The sequence below is a fragment of the Phalacrocorax aristotelis genome, chromosome 22, assembly GCF_949628215.1.
Source record: "Phalacrocorax aristotelis chromosome 22, bGulAri2.1, whole genome shotgun sequence".
Lineage (NCBI taxonomy): Eukaryota > Metazoa > Chordata > Aves > Suliformes > Phalacrocoracidae > Phalacrocorax > Phalacrocorax aristotelis.
In genome coordinates, this window is record NC_134297.1 from 1,372,560 (window position 1) to 1,388,954 (window position 16,395).

Genomic DNA, 16,395 nt, shown 5'->3' on the forward strand with positions numbered 1-16,395 from the left:
AAGGACATGCTTTGCCCTCCAGCCTGCCCCACAGACAAGGGCAGCCCCTTTGCCAAGCCGGTGCCCATGGCTAGTGGCTGGCAGGAGGGTCCCAGCGGGAGCCAGGCATGGGGCCGGGGTGGCTGCAGCTCCCAGCCCTCGCTGCCTCCAAGAGGAGCTGCAGAGGCTCTGGAGAAAGACGTGCTGTGCAGTTCTGACTCAGGTGATTTCCAGGTTATTAAAAACATGGCTATTCCTATTCAAAGATTAGTCAATTATTTTGAAGATGAAAAGGAAACTCAGCAGTGTTCTTGAGGGCTGGTTTGACCTGTGAGTTCAAAACCTCTCCTACCGAGACTTCAAACACGTGGCTGCTCTTTACTGTGACGCTTTGGTTTTAATGCGGTACTTTGGTGGTCACCAATGCCTGATACAAAGCTCGTCTCTGGTTATCGCCGGGCCCCTGCCTGTGCTGGGACTGCAGGGGCTAGGGGGTGCCTCAGCACAGCGCACGGCTGCGGGACAGGCTGGGGCTAGGAAATGGGTCTGCCCTCCTTCCCCTGCAACACAGCGGCTCCCTCCCTGGGGCCCCTCGCAGCGGAGCTGGTGGCAGCAAAGGTAGTACAGAGACACGAAGCCTGCAGCCTCAAGGATGCTAAGCAGCATTTCATGGAGGGTGAGGGGAAAGCACCCACAAGACAGGGATCCTGGGCTGCATCTGCATCACGAGCTGTGGAGCGGGCAGCGTGCGGGCACACTGCCACGCTGCCCCAGCACCAGCTCCTCCCGTGGCACCTGGCGGTGCCCGCACGCATGCAGCAGCTCAGGTGCCACCACAAACACGTGGGGTAGCTGCACCGCTCACAACCTGAGCATTCGGCAGAACTGTCATTTCTCTTCAGCCTGTTTCATTTTCTCCTAAAGTGCCAACCATTTCTCCAAGCCTCTGAACCGCCTCACCCTCAGAATGAGCCTCACAGTTTATTTTCCACAAGGCTCCCTCCTTCCTCATTTTTGGTCCCATTGCTTTTGATTTTCACTCCTTTACATAAAACACAAGCTGTGGCTTTGTGTGGGATGGGCTGTGCCTCATCTCAGAACTCCTAAATTCAATAGCTGCTACATCTGACTCACGCACTGATAGCAGGGTGACAGGACATCAGCTGGTCTCCCAAAGAGGGGAGAATAAAGCCAAGCCGGGGTGAAGCCAGGGAGGGGATCTGCTGCTGGAGCCATCCTCCCCTGCCCGTCCCTATGGCTGGCCCTCAGCAGGAGAACAGCCGTCAGCGAGGCAGAGTCTCTCCCCACTGCCAGGCACCCAGCACCACCGCCCCGTGCCCGTATTCCCCTTGGCCTCGGCAGAGCCGAGCCGAAGCCTGTGTGTCCCTGGATGCCACGAGAGCAGGGCATGCCGTCGTGCCATGCCCGAGGTCCTGTCGCCAGGGTCTGGAGAACGGCTTAGCGGCACTGACGGACTGACCCTGCAGCTGATGAATTTGCTGGTGCTCAGGCAAGGCTGCAAGTTCGTGGAAGCCCGTGGGCTTTAGTAGGAAGGATGAGTCAGAGAATGGACTCTGTTCAGAGGCCGGGAAAAAAGCAGGACTCTCCCACTTTGGGCATTTAAGATGGCTCTTTGAGGAGTCACTTCGCTGTGGCAAAGGGACCTGAGGTCCCGTGCCTCTCTGTTCGCCAAGCCAGGGACTGCTCTCAAGCTTTCTGACGCTGTCCAAAGCACTCTCGGTTTCTCTTGCTCTTTCTATTTGTGCCCTTTCTGCTAATTCCCCAGTGGGAAATTCCTCTTTTTGAAAACAAATCACTCTCCATCACGAGGGTCCCTGGGTTTGCACAGGCCTCAGGAAAGCCCTCAAGCAAGCTCTGCTGCAATCCAGTCTGCCAGAAGGCAAATAAGAGGACTCACAGTCCACTCGGTGGTAATTCAGGTCCTAGCACCTGAGGCCAAGATCACCAGACAGGCAGCACATGGCCATGGGGCCAGAGGCCTGCAGCCACATGCATCGTGGCCATACCGGGGCCCTGGGTCTGGCTGACAGCTGCCGGAGCCCCGGGGACACCTTACAGCCCCCTCCACTGCACCCGACTTCAGAGCTCACGATGCCACCCACATGCATAGGCGTTTCCAGGACATGTAATAGCCCAGAGGTTGTCACTCGTCCCCAGAAATGGGGAAAGGCAAACTGCAGACTGAAGCAGGAGAGTACGGGAAAGCAAAAACCTCCTCCTGGGGCTCCAAGGCTCCCCAGGGATGGCTCTGACCTGGCTGGCTTTAGCCACCGGCAGGACAGGACATCGGTCCAAGGGACACTACCGGGTAGGTGCTATGCTTAAGTAAAATCCCTGTAACAGGTCATCCTAGGTGCTAACGCTGGCCCCCTGTGCTGTGCTTTTAACACCTCGTGTAATAACGAAGTGGCAAAGGCAGCCATATGATTTACTCCTATTTTCCCTTTCTCAATGGTGTACCGTTTTGTTCAGAAAAGCCCCCAGAGCTCTTCCTTTAAGGCTGCTTGTAGGAAATGCCCAGCCTGGGCTGAGACATTAGCTGTGGGTGAGTGGGTGGACAGTGAAGAAAAGTGGAAGCCACTACACAGCTACTTTCCTCCCACTGCGCTAACGCCTCCAATACGTCACTGAGCCAGCCTCCAGGGGAAAAACAACTGTTCAGCAGCCTGCCAGAGCAGAGCTCAGCACCTTGCTCACCCAGCCCAGTGCCCGCAGAGGATGCTGAGCCGGCATGGCCCCCTCCACCACAGCCCTGGCACTGTGCGTGGCACTGCTGCTCGCCCGGTGGACAGACGGTGAGTCTCTCTTCCCCACACCGCGCTCGTCTTCAGCTCCCCACTCGCTGTGCCGCAGCCCCACGGCTGCTCTGCTCCCCTCCGCACCCGAGACCCCGGCACCGGGAAGGCGCGCAGGGCCGGTGGCGAACAGAGGTGCCGGGGTATAACCTGCCGCTCGGACACCTTTGCCGGCTGGTCAGCGCCCAGGCTGGTGGTGCCTGCAGGCTCCTGCCTGCTTGGAGCAGGACACAGCCAGGGCTCCCTGCTTGCCACTCGCCTTACTTTGCTGTCTGGGGGGGGCTGCGTTCGTCCTGAGGCACCAGCCTTGTTTATCTCCGCCGGTGGGGACCAGCGTGCCTTGTACTGTGGTGAAATGCCCCGGACGCTAGCGCAGTGCTCTGCTGCCGGCTGTCCTCCCCAGGCAGCGGCGCTGCTTGGTGTTTGCTGGCGGACACCGTCCGCTGAGGAAACCAGCACAGAAAAGGTGACAGATGTTATCTAGTGATGCTTTGCTGCCAGGTGACAATACTGAAATTCAGGCAGGAGGTGTGAAAAATCCTGTTTTTACCAGATAGCAGATAAACAAAACAGAAAAGCTGAATCCAGACAGAGCTGCTAGCAAACGGCAAGGGGGGTCAGGGGAGCAAATACAACAGGCTCCTTTCTTGGGCCAGAAAAGGACCAAGATCCCCTCAGCCAGGGTGAGCTGGGCTCTCCCCAGAAGAAAGAGGAAGGGAAACAGAGGGACCAGCAAATGCTAAAATTTGGAAGTGGGACAGGCCTGGGCAAATCCTAGTGCTTTTCATGTGGGTGAGTGGTCATGGCTGAACACAGAGGGTCAAGCTCCAGGCGAGCCATGAAGGAGGCAATCGTGAGCAGCTCTGCCCAGCTCCCACAGGCACCAGCGAGATGGGATGGGACGCGGTCCAGCTTTACCTAACGCTCACCTTTGGTCCCGTAGGTGAGAAGCTGGCAAGCCCCAAGAACGTGCGCTTTGCTGCAGAGATAGCGCATCACCTGCTGCGGTGGGAGCCAGGACAAAACCACCCCAGTGATGTCCAGTATGAAGTGGAGCACGGAATGTGAGTACAGTGATGGGGACGCAAGGCAGTTCAGCCCCTGCCTGGGATCCGATACCGACAGTGGTGACAAGAAAGTTCCTGGCCCCTGCCTGCACTGCTCTCACCCCAAGCACTTCTCCTTGCAGCTATGGCATGAATTTCTCCTGGACAGCCACCCCAAACTGCATGAGGATCTCGGAGCACTCCTGCGACCTCACATACTACACCCTGGATCCTGACCTGCGCTACTACGCACGGGTCAGGGCCGTGTCTGGAAACCACACATCCCAGTGGAAAAAGACCAGCTCTTTCTCCCCACGAGAAGGTAGGTCGGGTGTCTGCCTCCACCCTGCGGCCAAGGGCAGGAGGCTTTAAGGATGACAGAGGTCAGGGTGCCAAACTGCTTGGGAAGGACTTTGGGACAGATTAAAGCAGGGTTGTCTCTCTCTTTGTATCTTCCTGGAGGGCTATGGGATGGGATAGGACAAACCTAGGACAGGTGGCACCAGCTGCAAGGAGCAGTCACAGCTCAGTCCACTGCTGCAAAGGCTCTTAGAGCTGCCAAGAGAAGAAAACCCTAACATGCTCTTCCAACTTACTTGTTTCCAGCCAGCCTGCGCCTGTTGGGCCAGATCCTCTCTGTGACAGGCAACACCGTCCATGTGCAGCTGCAGCTGCTCTTCAGCGTGGGGAACCTCACCATAAAATACGATGACATACAGAAGTATGCGAGGCTATACCGGGTGTACATCAGGAGGACACAGGACAATCGGACGGTGAGATGAGTTGCTGGCCCCATCTGTCGCATGCAGTGCTGCTCAAGTTGAAAAACACAAAGTAGAGTGTTCCGTACAAACTTAATATTAAGCTTTCTCATAGCCACAACATCGCAGAGAGATTTCTCTGTACAGTTTATTGCAGTAAGTTCCCCAAATCTTGTTGGGATTCTGGGTCTAGCTGCTGTCAGCTGTATCTCTAAGTACCCTAGGGACTTTCCCCAGAGGACAATGGAGGAGGAGGGAGGAAAGCACAGGGCCCACATTCCCGCAGGAGCTGGGGCCTGTCAGGTACCAGCCTGTGCTCTGGTCATTGCAGTACGAAGTGGTGGAGAGCACCCCGGAGTTCAACATCAGCAACCTCTTCTGGGACATGGAGTATTGTATCAGCGTGGAGCCTGACGTGGCCAGCCGGCACATCCACACCACACGCACCACCGAGCAGTGCGTCACTATCAGCAAGAGAGACAGTAAGTGGTGGGGGAGCCAGCGAAAGGCAGATCCTCCTCAGCCTCCTGGCCCTGAGGATACGGGGATCTGCACCAGGGCAGCTGCTCCGTGCCCCCGCTGCAGGGCCTTCGTGCTATGTGCACCAAGGACTCTGCCTTTCCCGCCCTCACCTGGGTATGTTCTCTCTTGCAGGGACTGCAGAGCTTGCCCTAAGCATCATCAGCTCCTCCTTCATCACCCTGTTGTTCTTGGGCCTCCTGGGGGCTCTGCTGGTGTGCACCTACATAAAGAAACCTGTGAGGCCGCCGTCTGTCCTGGTAAGGCAGCTGGGCACGTGGCACCCGGGCACGTGGCACCCTTTGTGGCCAGTGTGAGGGTGCAGGGCTTGGGTAGCTGTTGGGAGAGGCAGGCAACAAGCAGGGATGAAGCACGGCTCACTCCCCTCTTTTCTCTCCTTCCCAGAAGTCTTTCATAAAGCAGAGCTCACTCTGGGTGGAGCAGGAGTCCTCGTCCTCGGGCAGCCCGGACGCAGACCCCGTCCAGCAGATTTTCCTGTGCCAGAAGGAGCCCCAGCAGGACAGTGGCCCCAACGACAGCACCTGCACAGCCCAGCTGCCCCTGGAGAAGGGCTGGAGGGTCCCAGCATGGCCCGAGGACTGGGTATGCCTGCTGGGGCCAGAGGCCACGGGGAGCGGAGACAGCAGCTGCACCAGCACCGACAGCGGCATTTGCCTGCACATTTCCTCCTCTGAGCTGAGCTACTCCTCAGACCCCAAGCCCCAGGGCTACAAACAGCAGCTACCCACTGGTGATGACAGCGGCATGGGCTTGGAGAGCACCTGCCCTCGCTCCACATGCTCCTCCAGCGGCAGGAATGCCAGCCCCGCGGAGACCAGGCAGCCCCACGGAGAGGAGCTTGGCCTCTCCCCTGCCGCCGGCCAGGACAACCAGCAGGACGTGGAGTTCCGCGGGTACCTGCAGCAGTCCAAGGGCACAGTGGAGCCAAGGCAGGACCCAGCCAAGGGAGTGCCCTTGGCCTATGCAGGATCCCCGCATGGCTCCGGCAGCACTGACGTTGTGCTGGATGTAGACTGCTCCAAGCTAGCTGTGGCCAAAGGGTATCTGAAGCAGTCCTCTCCTGAGCACCCCTGCAGCCGCACACAGGACCTTGCTCCGTGGGGGGCCCCTCAGGAGCCCACCGCCTGGGACTTTTCTAGCCAGGTGGGGCTCCGAGCCCCCACTCTGCTGAGCTATGGGCTCCCGGGTGCTCCCTTGGCCTCCAAAGCTGGCCCTGAGCTCCTGAAAGCTCCAGCTGACCTGAGCATCTTCAACACTGACCTCCTGGGGACACTGCCCTTCATCTCCAGCCTCAGCACCAACGAGTGGCTCACACTGCAAATCAACCCCCTGAGCCTGCTCAACGGGGACAGTAAGGACAGCCGCCTGTGAGCCACCCCTGTGCTGGGGAGCAGGTACCTGCCAGCCCCACACGCTGACCCAACTACCTCTTCTAGCCATTGCCCATTGGGAGCAGCTACTCCGATAAGCTACCGCCGACCCCTGAATGTACCACACTGAGCGGTGCCCCAGCCAAGACTCACGCGAGAAGCACCAGCTTAGCTAATTCTGGGGCTGCTTTGGCCCTGGTACTGCTGTGGCCAGCCCATAGCGCGCCCTGCACCTTCCCTCCAGCCAGTGTCCAGTGTAAAGCTAAGGAGACATGGGGCAGCCTGTGCTAGAGGGGCTCACCCACCCTTCTCTGACCACCAAGCCCACGGATACACACCAGGACATTTCCAAAGGGCAATGCCGCCTTGTCTGCCCTCCCCAGCAACCCAGCACAGGGCATGCAGCCCCCGGGCTCGAGGCCGCCCCCGGGCTCAAGGCCACCCTCGGGGCCAGGGCCAGCTCCAGCCCTGCTCTTCCCCTCCCCACTTCCCCCTTTCCCGGGCGAGAGCTGCCCCCTCCAGCTGACGCCTGCACCCATGCGCCCAAAGCTTTCGCAACAGCGAAAACAGACAGCAGCCTGACATCAGCCATCCTGCTGCTGGGAGTGCGGAGCTCCCACCACGGCTGGACTCACTTGGAGGGAACGAGGGACTCTCCTGACCCTACAGCGGCCCTTCAGCGTTCAGCCCTGATGGCAGAGACCCAGTGCGCTGGCTACCTCCGACGGGACACAGAACGCACGCAGCAGCTGCCGTATGAGCTCAGCATGAGCCAGGGCAGCCCTGCCCACACTATGGTCTATGTTCTGCCACTGTTGCATACAGACCTTATTTATTCTATTTAATTTGCAAATACAGAAAGAATGTGGTGTTATTTATTTGGTCCATTCACCCGTACATCCTCTAAGGTCAAGCTGCACTTTCCGTGTTCAGATACGGACTTTCCCCCGCAGTAAAGCGCAACATGCCTTTGCCTCACACGGGGAAGAGTGTTTCCACATCACAACTGGAAAAAAAGAACAAAGCCAGCCCACTGAGAGCTTCACGCCCATCTGCAGACCAGGGTAGCTGTGCCAGGCAAGCGCTGGGTTGTGGGAGCACGCACCAGAGCAGCAGCAGGGAGACGGACCTGGGCAGCCTGTGGTGATTGCACAGGGCTGCACTGGGCATGCAGCGCATCCCGCAGGGCACCGGCCCGGGGACCACACGCCAGGGAAGGACAGGAGCACCCCCAGGGCAGGGCACAACAAGTCAGAACCGGGGGGCAGGGGAATAGTTTCTGTGAGAATGGACATAAGCATGAGATGGGAATGACTTACCGTGGGCTACATTTGACTACTGCCAGGTCACTAGAAAGTTTTTCCAAAAGCCACTTCATTTCCAAGAACCTTCACTGTGGGATAGTCCCATTAAAACTGTTGGTGGAAACCCATCTTGGGGAGTACTTGTTTTCAGGTGAAAACATGAATCAGTGCCGTCAGAAGGGCTGTTGATGCATTGCTACATTTCCTCAAGTCTGACGTTGCGCGACTCGCGCTTACGATACACGCTGTGTCACGCCGAGGGCCCAGCTCCTGGCCGTGGCGAACACCCCGCTGCAGCAGCACTGCCGATGCCAGCCCTGCCGATGCCAGCCCTGCTTGCTGCCAGGCATCCTCCTGCCTTTACAGTTCCACCATCTCTTCTGCCTCTGGGTATTTTGGGGGTTGGGGTTTTTTTTTTTGCCTCTTTTTTTTCAACTTCCTCTGAAAACCAGAGTCATCAAAATTAAGCGTGACTTTTTTTTTCTTTCTTTTTCCTTTTAAATGCTCCTGACGTCAAGCTCTGTGGCCGGATCCCGCGTAATGCTGGGTGCTGCCGGTTCCTGCTCGCTGCGAAGGGCTCCAGCCAGCAGTGCCCCAGCGCAGCACCCGAGGCAAGGGGAGGCAGCATTTCTTTCCCCCCTCCACGAGCAGCCAGGGCTCTCCTTTCAATGAAACCCAAATGATTTTGCCAGAAAGCTACAGACCACACACTTTGGCTCCGATAGCTGAGAGCATGGACTCTCTGGAAATCCCGGATGCTCACATTTTCCTGAATTAAGTCACAGTCTAATGCACAGAAGACGTTTGGCTCTGGCTCCTGCAAGCAGCTCTCCTCCTCCCGATCCTCCTTGCAGCACAGAGCATTGCACCTCGGCTGCCCCAGCGAGGGGCTGCACTGGTGCAAACACCCTTCTTCCCCCAGCACCTGCCTACGCAAATGTTCCCAACCCGTTTCCAACACCAGGGCTGCAAAGCCCCCAGCATTGCACAAAGGCTGTGAGGAGCAGCGCAGTGGGCACGGGGAACAAGGGAGGGGGTAGGCACGGCCATTTCACCCGCCCCAGCTGCCTGCAGAGCCACCCTGTGCTCAGGGTCTCATGCACACGAAGGCCGTGGTAAGCCACGGAGCCTGAGCTTGCAGTCCCTGGGCAGTGCCCCACAGCCACCCCGGTCCAGCCCAACCCCTTCCCCAGCCCTGGAGATCCCACAGCCCCTGCTTGCAGCCGGCCACCAGCACCCTTGCAAGCCAGGGAGCAGACTGGGGGTCTCTCCTCCATCCTCACCGGCTTCCCTACACATAGCCACACAGTCTCCCAGGTTCTCTTCCTTTTCCTTCTGAGAAAAGAGTTTGGAAAGAAACAGCCCAAGCCCCCATGCCTTGCCAGTCCCCACCTGCCAGGCAGGGGCCCCTCTCCCAGGGCCACAGTGGACTTGGCCAGGGCTGCTCTTGTGTCCAGGCACTTCCACAGTGGGTTCCCCTGCCCAGGTTGAAGGCAGCTGGCACGCGAAAGCCCACAGGGGATTTCTGAGGTGTTAGCTTGCACTGCCAGCGTGAAGGACAAATTTCCACATTGGTCCAGATATTTGACCAAGAAGGGAAGTCCCAATCAGTCTCATTTCCTTACAGCATTTTCCCCTGTTGCACAAAACCAGCCATCCAGTTCTGTGGCTCACTGCCATCCTTTTTAGCTGGTTCCTTGCACTCCCACTGTCCTGTACACCAACAGCCTGGTCCAAAGTCTCCTGGGCATGCAGTCAGCTGCTCCTGAGGGCTGGGGTGTCTCTGAGCCATGGGGAAGGGGGCGTTTCTCTCCAGGATGCATTCTGAGGAAGCCTGGGCTAAGTCAGCTCCCTCTTCCTCCATCTCAAGCAAGGGGAGGCTGTGCCAGTGCACCAGCATGGGGGTGGCAGCCAGCCCCAGGCACCTTCCCATGCCGCCCATGCACAGGGAGGGCCAGCAAGAGAAACGCAGCTGCAAGGAGCAGGTGGAGAAGCTCTTTTACAAACAGAAACCGCACCGTTACAATTTCACTAGAAATCCAGCATATTCAGGGGCTGTTTTTTAAAGAAGCAAGAACAGAGGAATTCCCCCATGGCTGGTTTTGATTGCTCTTTCTGTGTCTGCTGGAAGGTGGGCGTGAGGCAGCATGAGGAAGCGGTGCAGGGAGCACACGGGCTCCTGCCCCAGCCCCCTTCACCCCAGCGACATGGCCTGACCCAGGCTGAAGACAGCAAGGTGCTGGGAAGGAAACGCAAGCCAAAGCCCGCATAGGGGAAACAGAACCAGAGCCCAGGTTGGGCCCCTGATGGCCCACAGGCACGGGGAGGAATTTTGCAGGCAAAACCTTGGGACTATCCCAGGGAAAGCTGCGATGACCAGGGGCTATGAGGAGGCATAGAGGCTCTGGGGCATCGCACGCATGGCCAGCACCTGGGCTCTCCCCTGCAGGGACGTGCACTGCTGCAGCAGCCCCGAGCACTGGCTGCTCCCAGGCACCGCAGGGCGGCTGCACGGTGCTGATGCTGTGGGCCGTGCCGGGGGACATACACAGCAAGGGACACGCTCACCCACTGCCAGGCAGGGAGGAGCAGGGTGATGTCCTACCTGCAGGCCAGCCTGGCTGCCACCTCACGGCCGCCGGTCGTGGAAGGGCACGTAGCCGCTCCCTGCCCCGCTCAGCGAGCCGCTGATGCTGAATGGCGGCACCAGCTCCACCGCCACCGACCCCAGCCCACTGTGGGAAAGCAGAGACGTCAGAAAGCTGCCTGCCCACGTCCAGCCCACGGGGTGGGGGCTGTCCCCAGACAGCCAGGGATCCCCAAGGCATCTGTCCCGGGGAGGCAGCACAGGCAAACAGCAGAGCTCAGCGGGTTTGGGACTGGCAAGGGTTTGCAAAACCTTGGCACGCTGCGAAGGGAGCACCCAGCCCACCCCAGATCCCCGGACGGCTTCACTCACCAGGTGTGGTGGAGGTTGAAGACAAAGTCAGGCCCTGGGAAGGCAGGAAGGAAAGGTGTCAGAGCCATGTGGTGCCATGAACTCACCTTCACAAGTCTGTGCAGCAGCGTGGAGATGGACAGGACAGCCAGCCACACCAGGACACCACTGTGCATCCCCTCCTTGGCCTCTGCATGCCCCCAGCTTGCCCCAGGGCCACCCTGCATGCAGGTTTCCCCAACCCCCAGGGACCAGCAAATGTCAGATGTGCTCCCCACACCCCAGGCCCCGCAGCCTTTTTCTTCTGCACCCTCCCTGTCCTGCTGCTACCCGTCCCCCTGCTCTGCCTGTACTCACGGCGCCAGCACTGGCTGTTCTGGTACCACCGGATGAAGGTGTAGCCAAAAAGCACCACGATCAGCAGGGCCAGCCCGACACCCAGGACAACCCCGAGCACATTGATGGGCTCTTGCCCTGTAAAGCAGAGGGAGAAGGTGCTCTGCAGACAAATGCTTCCAGGAGGCTGGGGGTTCTGCCCATCCCCTTCGAGGGGCAGGACAGCTGTGGGGCTGGGATACATCCCTGCACCCTGTGCTGTCCCTATGGCATGCAGGGACTGTGCTCCAGGAGGCTCTTGAGCATTGTGGCACAGATTTTTCCTACTCCCAGAGCCCTGTGATGGAGACCGGTGATCTTGGCTGCAGAGCCACTACCTCCGTTGTCCCTAGTTGAGCTGGTGGACAGGATGGGGACCCGGGAACGGATCCCAGAGGGGAGTGTGGGCGACCTGCTGCCCTTAGCCTAAACAGGAAGGGAATGGATGTAAACAGGAGCCCACGTCCTCCATAAGTAGGGTCCCCTACTATTCCCGCTTCTGGCCCCACCGTGAGCTCACCCAGACCCCAGGCAGCTTCTATCGGTGCCCAGGGCCCATCACATTGTGCTGCAGACAGAGCTGGCCACCCTGATGGTGCCTGTATCCCCTCTCCTGGTCCCATGCACACTTGTCTGGGGTGAAGCATCTGTCTTGGTTGCACAAGGAGCTGCTGGCGATCAGCAGGGTTTAGCCATGCACTTCAGCTGTAATTTTGGCAGCAAAAGCACAGGTAGAGCAGGGAGGCAGCAGAGCAGGACTTGGGCTGAGGAGATGCTTGGTGGTTTCACCTCCTGCAGGCAGGGTCCTGCAGCTCTGTTAAATCTTGCCGGCCGTGACCTGGCAGCACCCGTGTGAGTGAAGAGGCAGAAGAGTAGCAAGGTGCCACAGCTGTGGCACTGGTGCTGGCTATCCCAGTGCTCCCAAAGCCACGCGGTGCCATACCCCAGTCTGTCTCTGCAGCCATCCCTGTGCAGCCGCACAGACCCATTTCTGGACAGGCAGTTCCCTCTAGAGGATGCATTTGTTAGGGCAAGCAGCCTCCTGCTGGGCTGTGATGATGACGGGGCCATGCAGGACCTCTGCGGGAGCTCTGCACCCTCTTCATCCCTCCTGTCTACACCACAGGGTGTGGCAAAGCCCAGCAGCAGCCAATGCTCACAGCATTGTCAAGGGGACACCAAGATGCCCAGGCACAGCACAGCTGATTAGCAGCAAGGTTGCACACTGCACAGAGCAAATCTCATGCCATGTACAGCACAGGGCTGCAAATCATACCTCTCCAGCTGCTACTAGCTCCTGTTCTCTCAGACCCCTGGCAAACGCCATCCCAGACCCTTCTCTGCTGTCACAGGGGGCCCCAGCATGAGCCCAACTCACAAGCAGCACAGCCTCTTGCACACCCACCTGCGCCCCAGCATCCCCACGGGGTCTCCTTGACCAGTAAGCTGCCCAGTCAGTCCCAGTGTGGCCCATTCGCAAAACACAGGCAGGGGGTGGGCACAGCTCTGGGGGCTGCTCTGGGAGCTGTTCCCTGGAGGGGACGGCAGGGTTCGGCCACTGCCCCAGCGCATGGGCAGCCCCACAACACTCCCCTGCCTGTGTGGAGGGCTTGGGGCAAGCACAGGGACAGGGTGCTGTGCCTTACACCATCAGGAGTCAGCGGAAAAGGGTGACCTAACAGCAGCTAAATTTAGACAGATGCCGGTGGAGTGAGACCATTTCCCCTGTGGTCACAGTGTTTACATAGTGAGCAAGGTCCCAGGCTGTCCTGCAACCCACAGCACTTGCTCTACCTCATGGGACCCAGCAAAGAGCCGGGGAGCCGCAGAGCGCTGCGCTGCCAGCTCCCAGCTGCACGGCAGACGAGCAGGACCAGCCTGCCCTTCCTTTCTGCTGGGCCCTCATGGCAGGTCTCAGGAGGCAGGAGATGTGGGCAGCTGCCCTGCCTCTGCTGGGCGGGGGATGCACTGGGAGCCCCAGGACCCCAGTCCCCAGCATGGGCCAGTGTGGGTGAGGTCAGGGAGTCTGCTGCAGGAGTGACTCACACAGCAGGAGCATGGTGCAATAGCCTCCCTGAATCAGCCCGCTGCCGAAACTGCCCTCTCCCCACGCCTACCACTGGTGGGAGGATGACAGCTTCATGCCCAGCCCCGGTCCTGTGCTGTGCATGGGAGGCACTCTCTGCCCCATCACCCACAGGAGCAGATGTCCTTGCACCCCAGCGAGACGCCTCTGAGCAGCACTGCTCAAGGCAGAGCCACAGCAGCAGCTTAGCCCTGAGCCCCAGCTCCCCAGACAGCAGAGGGGAAGGTTGCCCAGCCACCGCCTGTGCCATACACATCCCCATCTCTGCTCCATAAGGAGAGAAAATGCCACCTACTCACCTGCCCAGGGGTCCATCTCCTGGCACCCAGCGCTGTGCCACAGGAACTGCTCACGGCTAGCCCAGACCGGGAACTGCTGCAGGAGAGCCTGGTGTGCACTGGAGCCTGGCACGTCCCGCCTGTCCCCTCCTCTCCTGGTGACACAGCTGCCTCACCGCCCGTGCCACAGCGAGACCAGGCACCGCTCCTCGCCCGCCGGTTCAACTGGTTCCCAGGGGAGAAAGCAGAGGAGCTCCAGCAGACATCACTCCTCATGTGATGGCCGGTACATCACCCGTGCCCCAGCCCAGGATGGCTGCTCTTAGCCCAGCCCAGCCTCCCTACCTGCACAGGGTAGGCACGATGCCTGCCCATGCGGGCAGCCCTGCCCTCCTGCTGCTGGCAGGGACGGGCACCCTGGCAGAGGCTGAACTGGTAGTGCTGGGAGCCCAGGGGGCAAGGACAACCTGGACACAAGCATGTCCAGCCTTGACAAGGTGCCCGAGCAGCTGTATCCTCTGACTGCCACCTCCTGGCAAAGGACAGTGGCCAGGAGGGTGGCAGGGCCCTACAACAAGCCTGGGCCTGGGTGTTTGGGGATGCCCAGCAAGGTTACGGCCCTGTGCAGTGTGAGGGCACCCAGGGGAGAGCAAGACCCCAGGGTGACAAGGCATCTCCCACCTGCTGCCCCCAGCCACAGACACCTCCCGATACGATGCACTTACGGGTGTATTAGATTGTCTTCTCAAAGCCCTGAGCCACAGGGTTAGGTGGCAATCACCGCCTGCTTGCAGAAAGAGGGGGAAACCGTCTCCTGTGGCTGCAGGTAGAAGGTAGCAAACAGGGATAACCGTCAAGAGCTTGGAAACCAGACAGCCAGGGGCAAAAACCCTCACCCCAGAAACCTCCTCTTTGTGCACACTTTGCCAGGCACACCCTCTGACTATGCTGTGCCCCAGTGCAGGCAGCCAGGGCAGGAGCCAAGCCTCTATGCAGCCCTCCCCAGGAGCGAATATCTTGGCACCAAGACCCAGGGCTGATGTCTGGGACACATGGAGATGCTGGCCAGGGAAGGGTGGGGTGCAGAGCTGGTGCAATGCAGGGGGGATGATGCACATTGCAGATCCCAAGGCCCTGGCAGCGCTTGGCTTGGACGAAGAGGCCACAGCTGCTCCTCGCTGGGCAGCAGAGAGGAAAGGGGCAGGAGGCATGCCCATGTGGCTCTGGGAGGCTGGTGGCTGCACAGAGCCCCGGGCCAGCCCTGCCTGGCCCCTGCCTGACCCTAGACGGAGCCAAGGTGCCTGGAAGCCTGCGTCATGCCAGGGCTCTACGTGTGCATGACAGGCCAGGGAAGGGTGACGGGCTGGAAACAGACGTACTCCAGGAAGCAAAGCCCCGAAGGCGCGCGGAGCCATGACATAACATCTGCAAACCTCAGCTGCTTCCTCCAAGCCTTCGCTTAACCTCAAAGGAGGAAGAGCCACTCCCCAGCATGCCACCTCCCACCCCACAGATGCTGCCAGCCTGCTCTCCCTTCCATGAGAGAACCCACCATGGGGTGTGTGGGGCTGGCACTGGGATGATCTGGGAAAGCAGCCCACGCCCCAGGGGGGTCTCTGTGGCACAGCACAGGGCTGCAGCTGCGCGGGTGGTGCTGGATGATGGGGCGGAGCTCACTCCAGAGCCTCCGGCCTGATCCCTGCTGGCCCAGCAGCGCCCAGCTCTTGAGCTGCTTTTGCTTTTAAGCCACAGTTTGTTCCCTGACAAGGGACAGGCATGCTCAGGCTGGACAGGAGAGCTCACTCCACCAGGCTGCATCTCACGCTGCATCAGGTGCCCACACAGCCACTTGCCTGTGCTGCCTCGGCCAGGACCTAATGTGGCACACCAGGGACGCAATGTCTCTCCCCAGCTCCCCGCTGCTGTGCACAGCCCCTTAAACCCATTTGTGAGCTGAAAGCTCCCGTAGTAGTGCTGGGCACCCTCCTGCACAAAGCGCGTGGCTGCACCTGCCAGATGCTGCTGCCCACCCTCCGTCCCACGGTCTCTGGGCATCGCATGGACCACGCGGGCAGGAGCTGAGACAGCAGCCTGATGAGGTCTCCACGCCTCCTGAGGGGGCTGGATCCCCACAGGTGAGCACGGGGAGGGTGTCCCTTACCTGCAGAGCCACCGACAGATGCCAGGATCCCTGGCCAGGCTACCGGGTTATGCTGCCTGTTGTCCCCAGAGCAGGCAGGGTCCCTGCTGTGGCAGGGGTGAGCTGGCACAGGGACTGCAGGGCTCCCTGGCCGAGGAGCTGCATGCCCAGGACACGCCACAGTCTCCCCACTGGCACAGTGCACACACCTGGCAGCAGCAGCTCTCCCTGACCGCTGCGAAAGCTTGATTCCAGAAGGAGGCGAGGGTAATTAGCTGCTCAGCAAATCCTGCACACCCACCACTTCCAGCACGAGTCTGCACAAGGCCAGGCTTTCCAGACAGCTGCCAACAGGGCCAACTGGAGCCCGCAGACTCCCTGACCCCATCCCACTCCCTGCGCTGGCCTTCGCCCAGCTGGAGCAAGTGTCTCCTGCACACCTAAACCTAAATGCCCATCCTGCCCAGCAGCAGGCTAAAGCAAGCCACTCTTCATCCCAGAGCGATTATTCCTGGGCGCGTAGCCCAGGTTTGCACCAGAGACACGCACAGCTTCACAAGCTGTCTGAGCACCTGCCTACAGGCACAGCACTTCCTCAAAACAGAGCTCAGGGGCTGTAAGAGCCCCTCTCCCCACCCAGCCCTGCCAGCCCCGTCTTGTGCAACGTCAATGAGCTCAACCAACACAGGGCAGCTGCTCCACAAAGGGACAGGGGTGGTGCAGGAGAAGGGCACAGGCATCCCTGAGCTCACCACGGTGCCC

The 16,395-nt window shown here is 59.7% G+C and overlaps 2 protein-coding genes across 3 annotated transcripts; one reads left to right on the top strand and one right to left on the bottom strand.

Annotated features, from left to right (window-relative positions):
• Nucleotides 1–2,643: 2,643 nt before the first annotated feature.
• On the top strand, nt 2,644–7,386 carry IL10RA (interleukin 10 receptor subunit alpha). Its single transcript, XM_075116312.1, has 7 exons — nt 2,644–2,795; nt 3,739–3,859; nt 3,985–4,163; nt 4,448–4,614; nt 4,934–5,084; nt 5,257–5,381; nt 5,527–7,386. The coding sequence occupies exons 1-7, from the start codon at nt 2,732–2,734 to the stop codon at nt 6,511–6,513; spliced, it is 1,794 nt and encodes a 597-aa protein (XP_074972413.1). The 5' UTR covers nt 2,644–2,731; the 3' UTR covers nt 6,514–7,386.
• SMIM35 (small integral membrane protein 35) lies at nt 4,688–13,786 on the bottom strand. 2 transcript variants are annotated; one of them, XR_012664083.1, is made up of 6 exons: nt 13,515–13,786; nt 11,112–11,228; nt 10,776–10,809; nt 10,422–10,551; nt 5,235–5,344; nt 4,688–5,066 (listed from the first exon to the last, which is right to left on the bottom strand). XR_012664083.1 is itself a non-coding variant. In XM_075116313.1 (5 exons), the coding sequence occupies exons 1-4, from the start codon at nt 13,528–13,530 to the stop codon at nt 10,446–10,448; spliced, it is 273 nt and encodes a 90-aa protein (XP_074972414.1). In that variant the 5' UTR covers nt 13,531–13,786; the 3' UTR covers nt 7,832–9,788; nt 10,422–10,445. The 2 variants fall into 2 exon arrangements, 1 of the variants encoding a protein (XP_074972414.1); XM_075116313.1 differs by lacking the exons at nt 4,688–5,066; nt 5,235–5,344 and adding an exon at nt 7,832–9,788.
• Between the last annotated feature and the right edge of the window lie 2,609 nt (nt 13,787–16,395).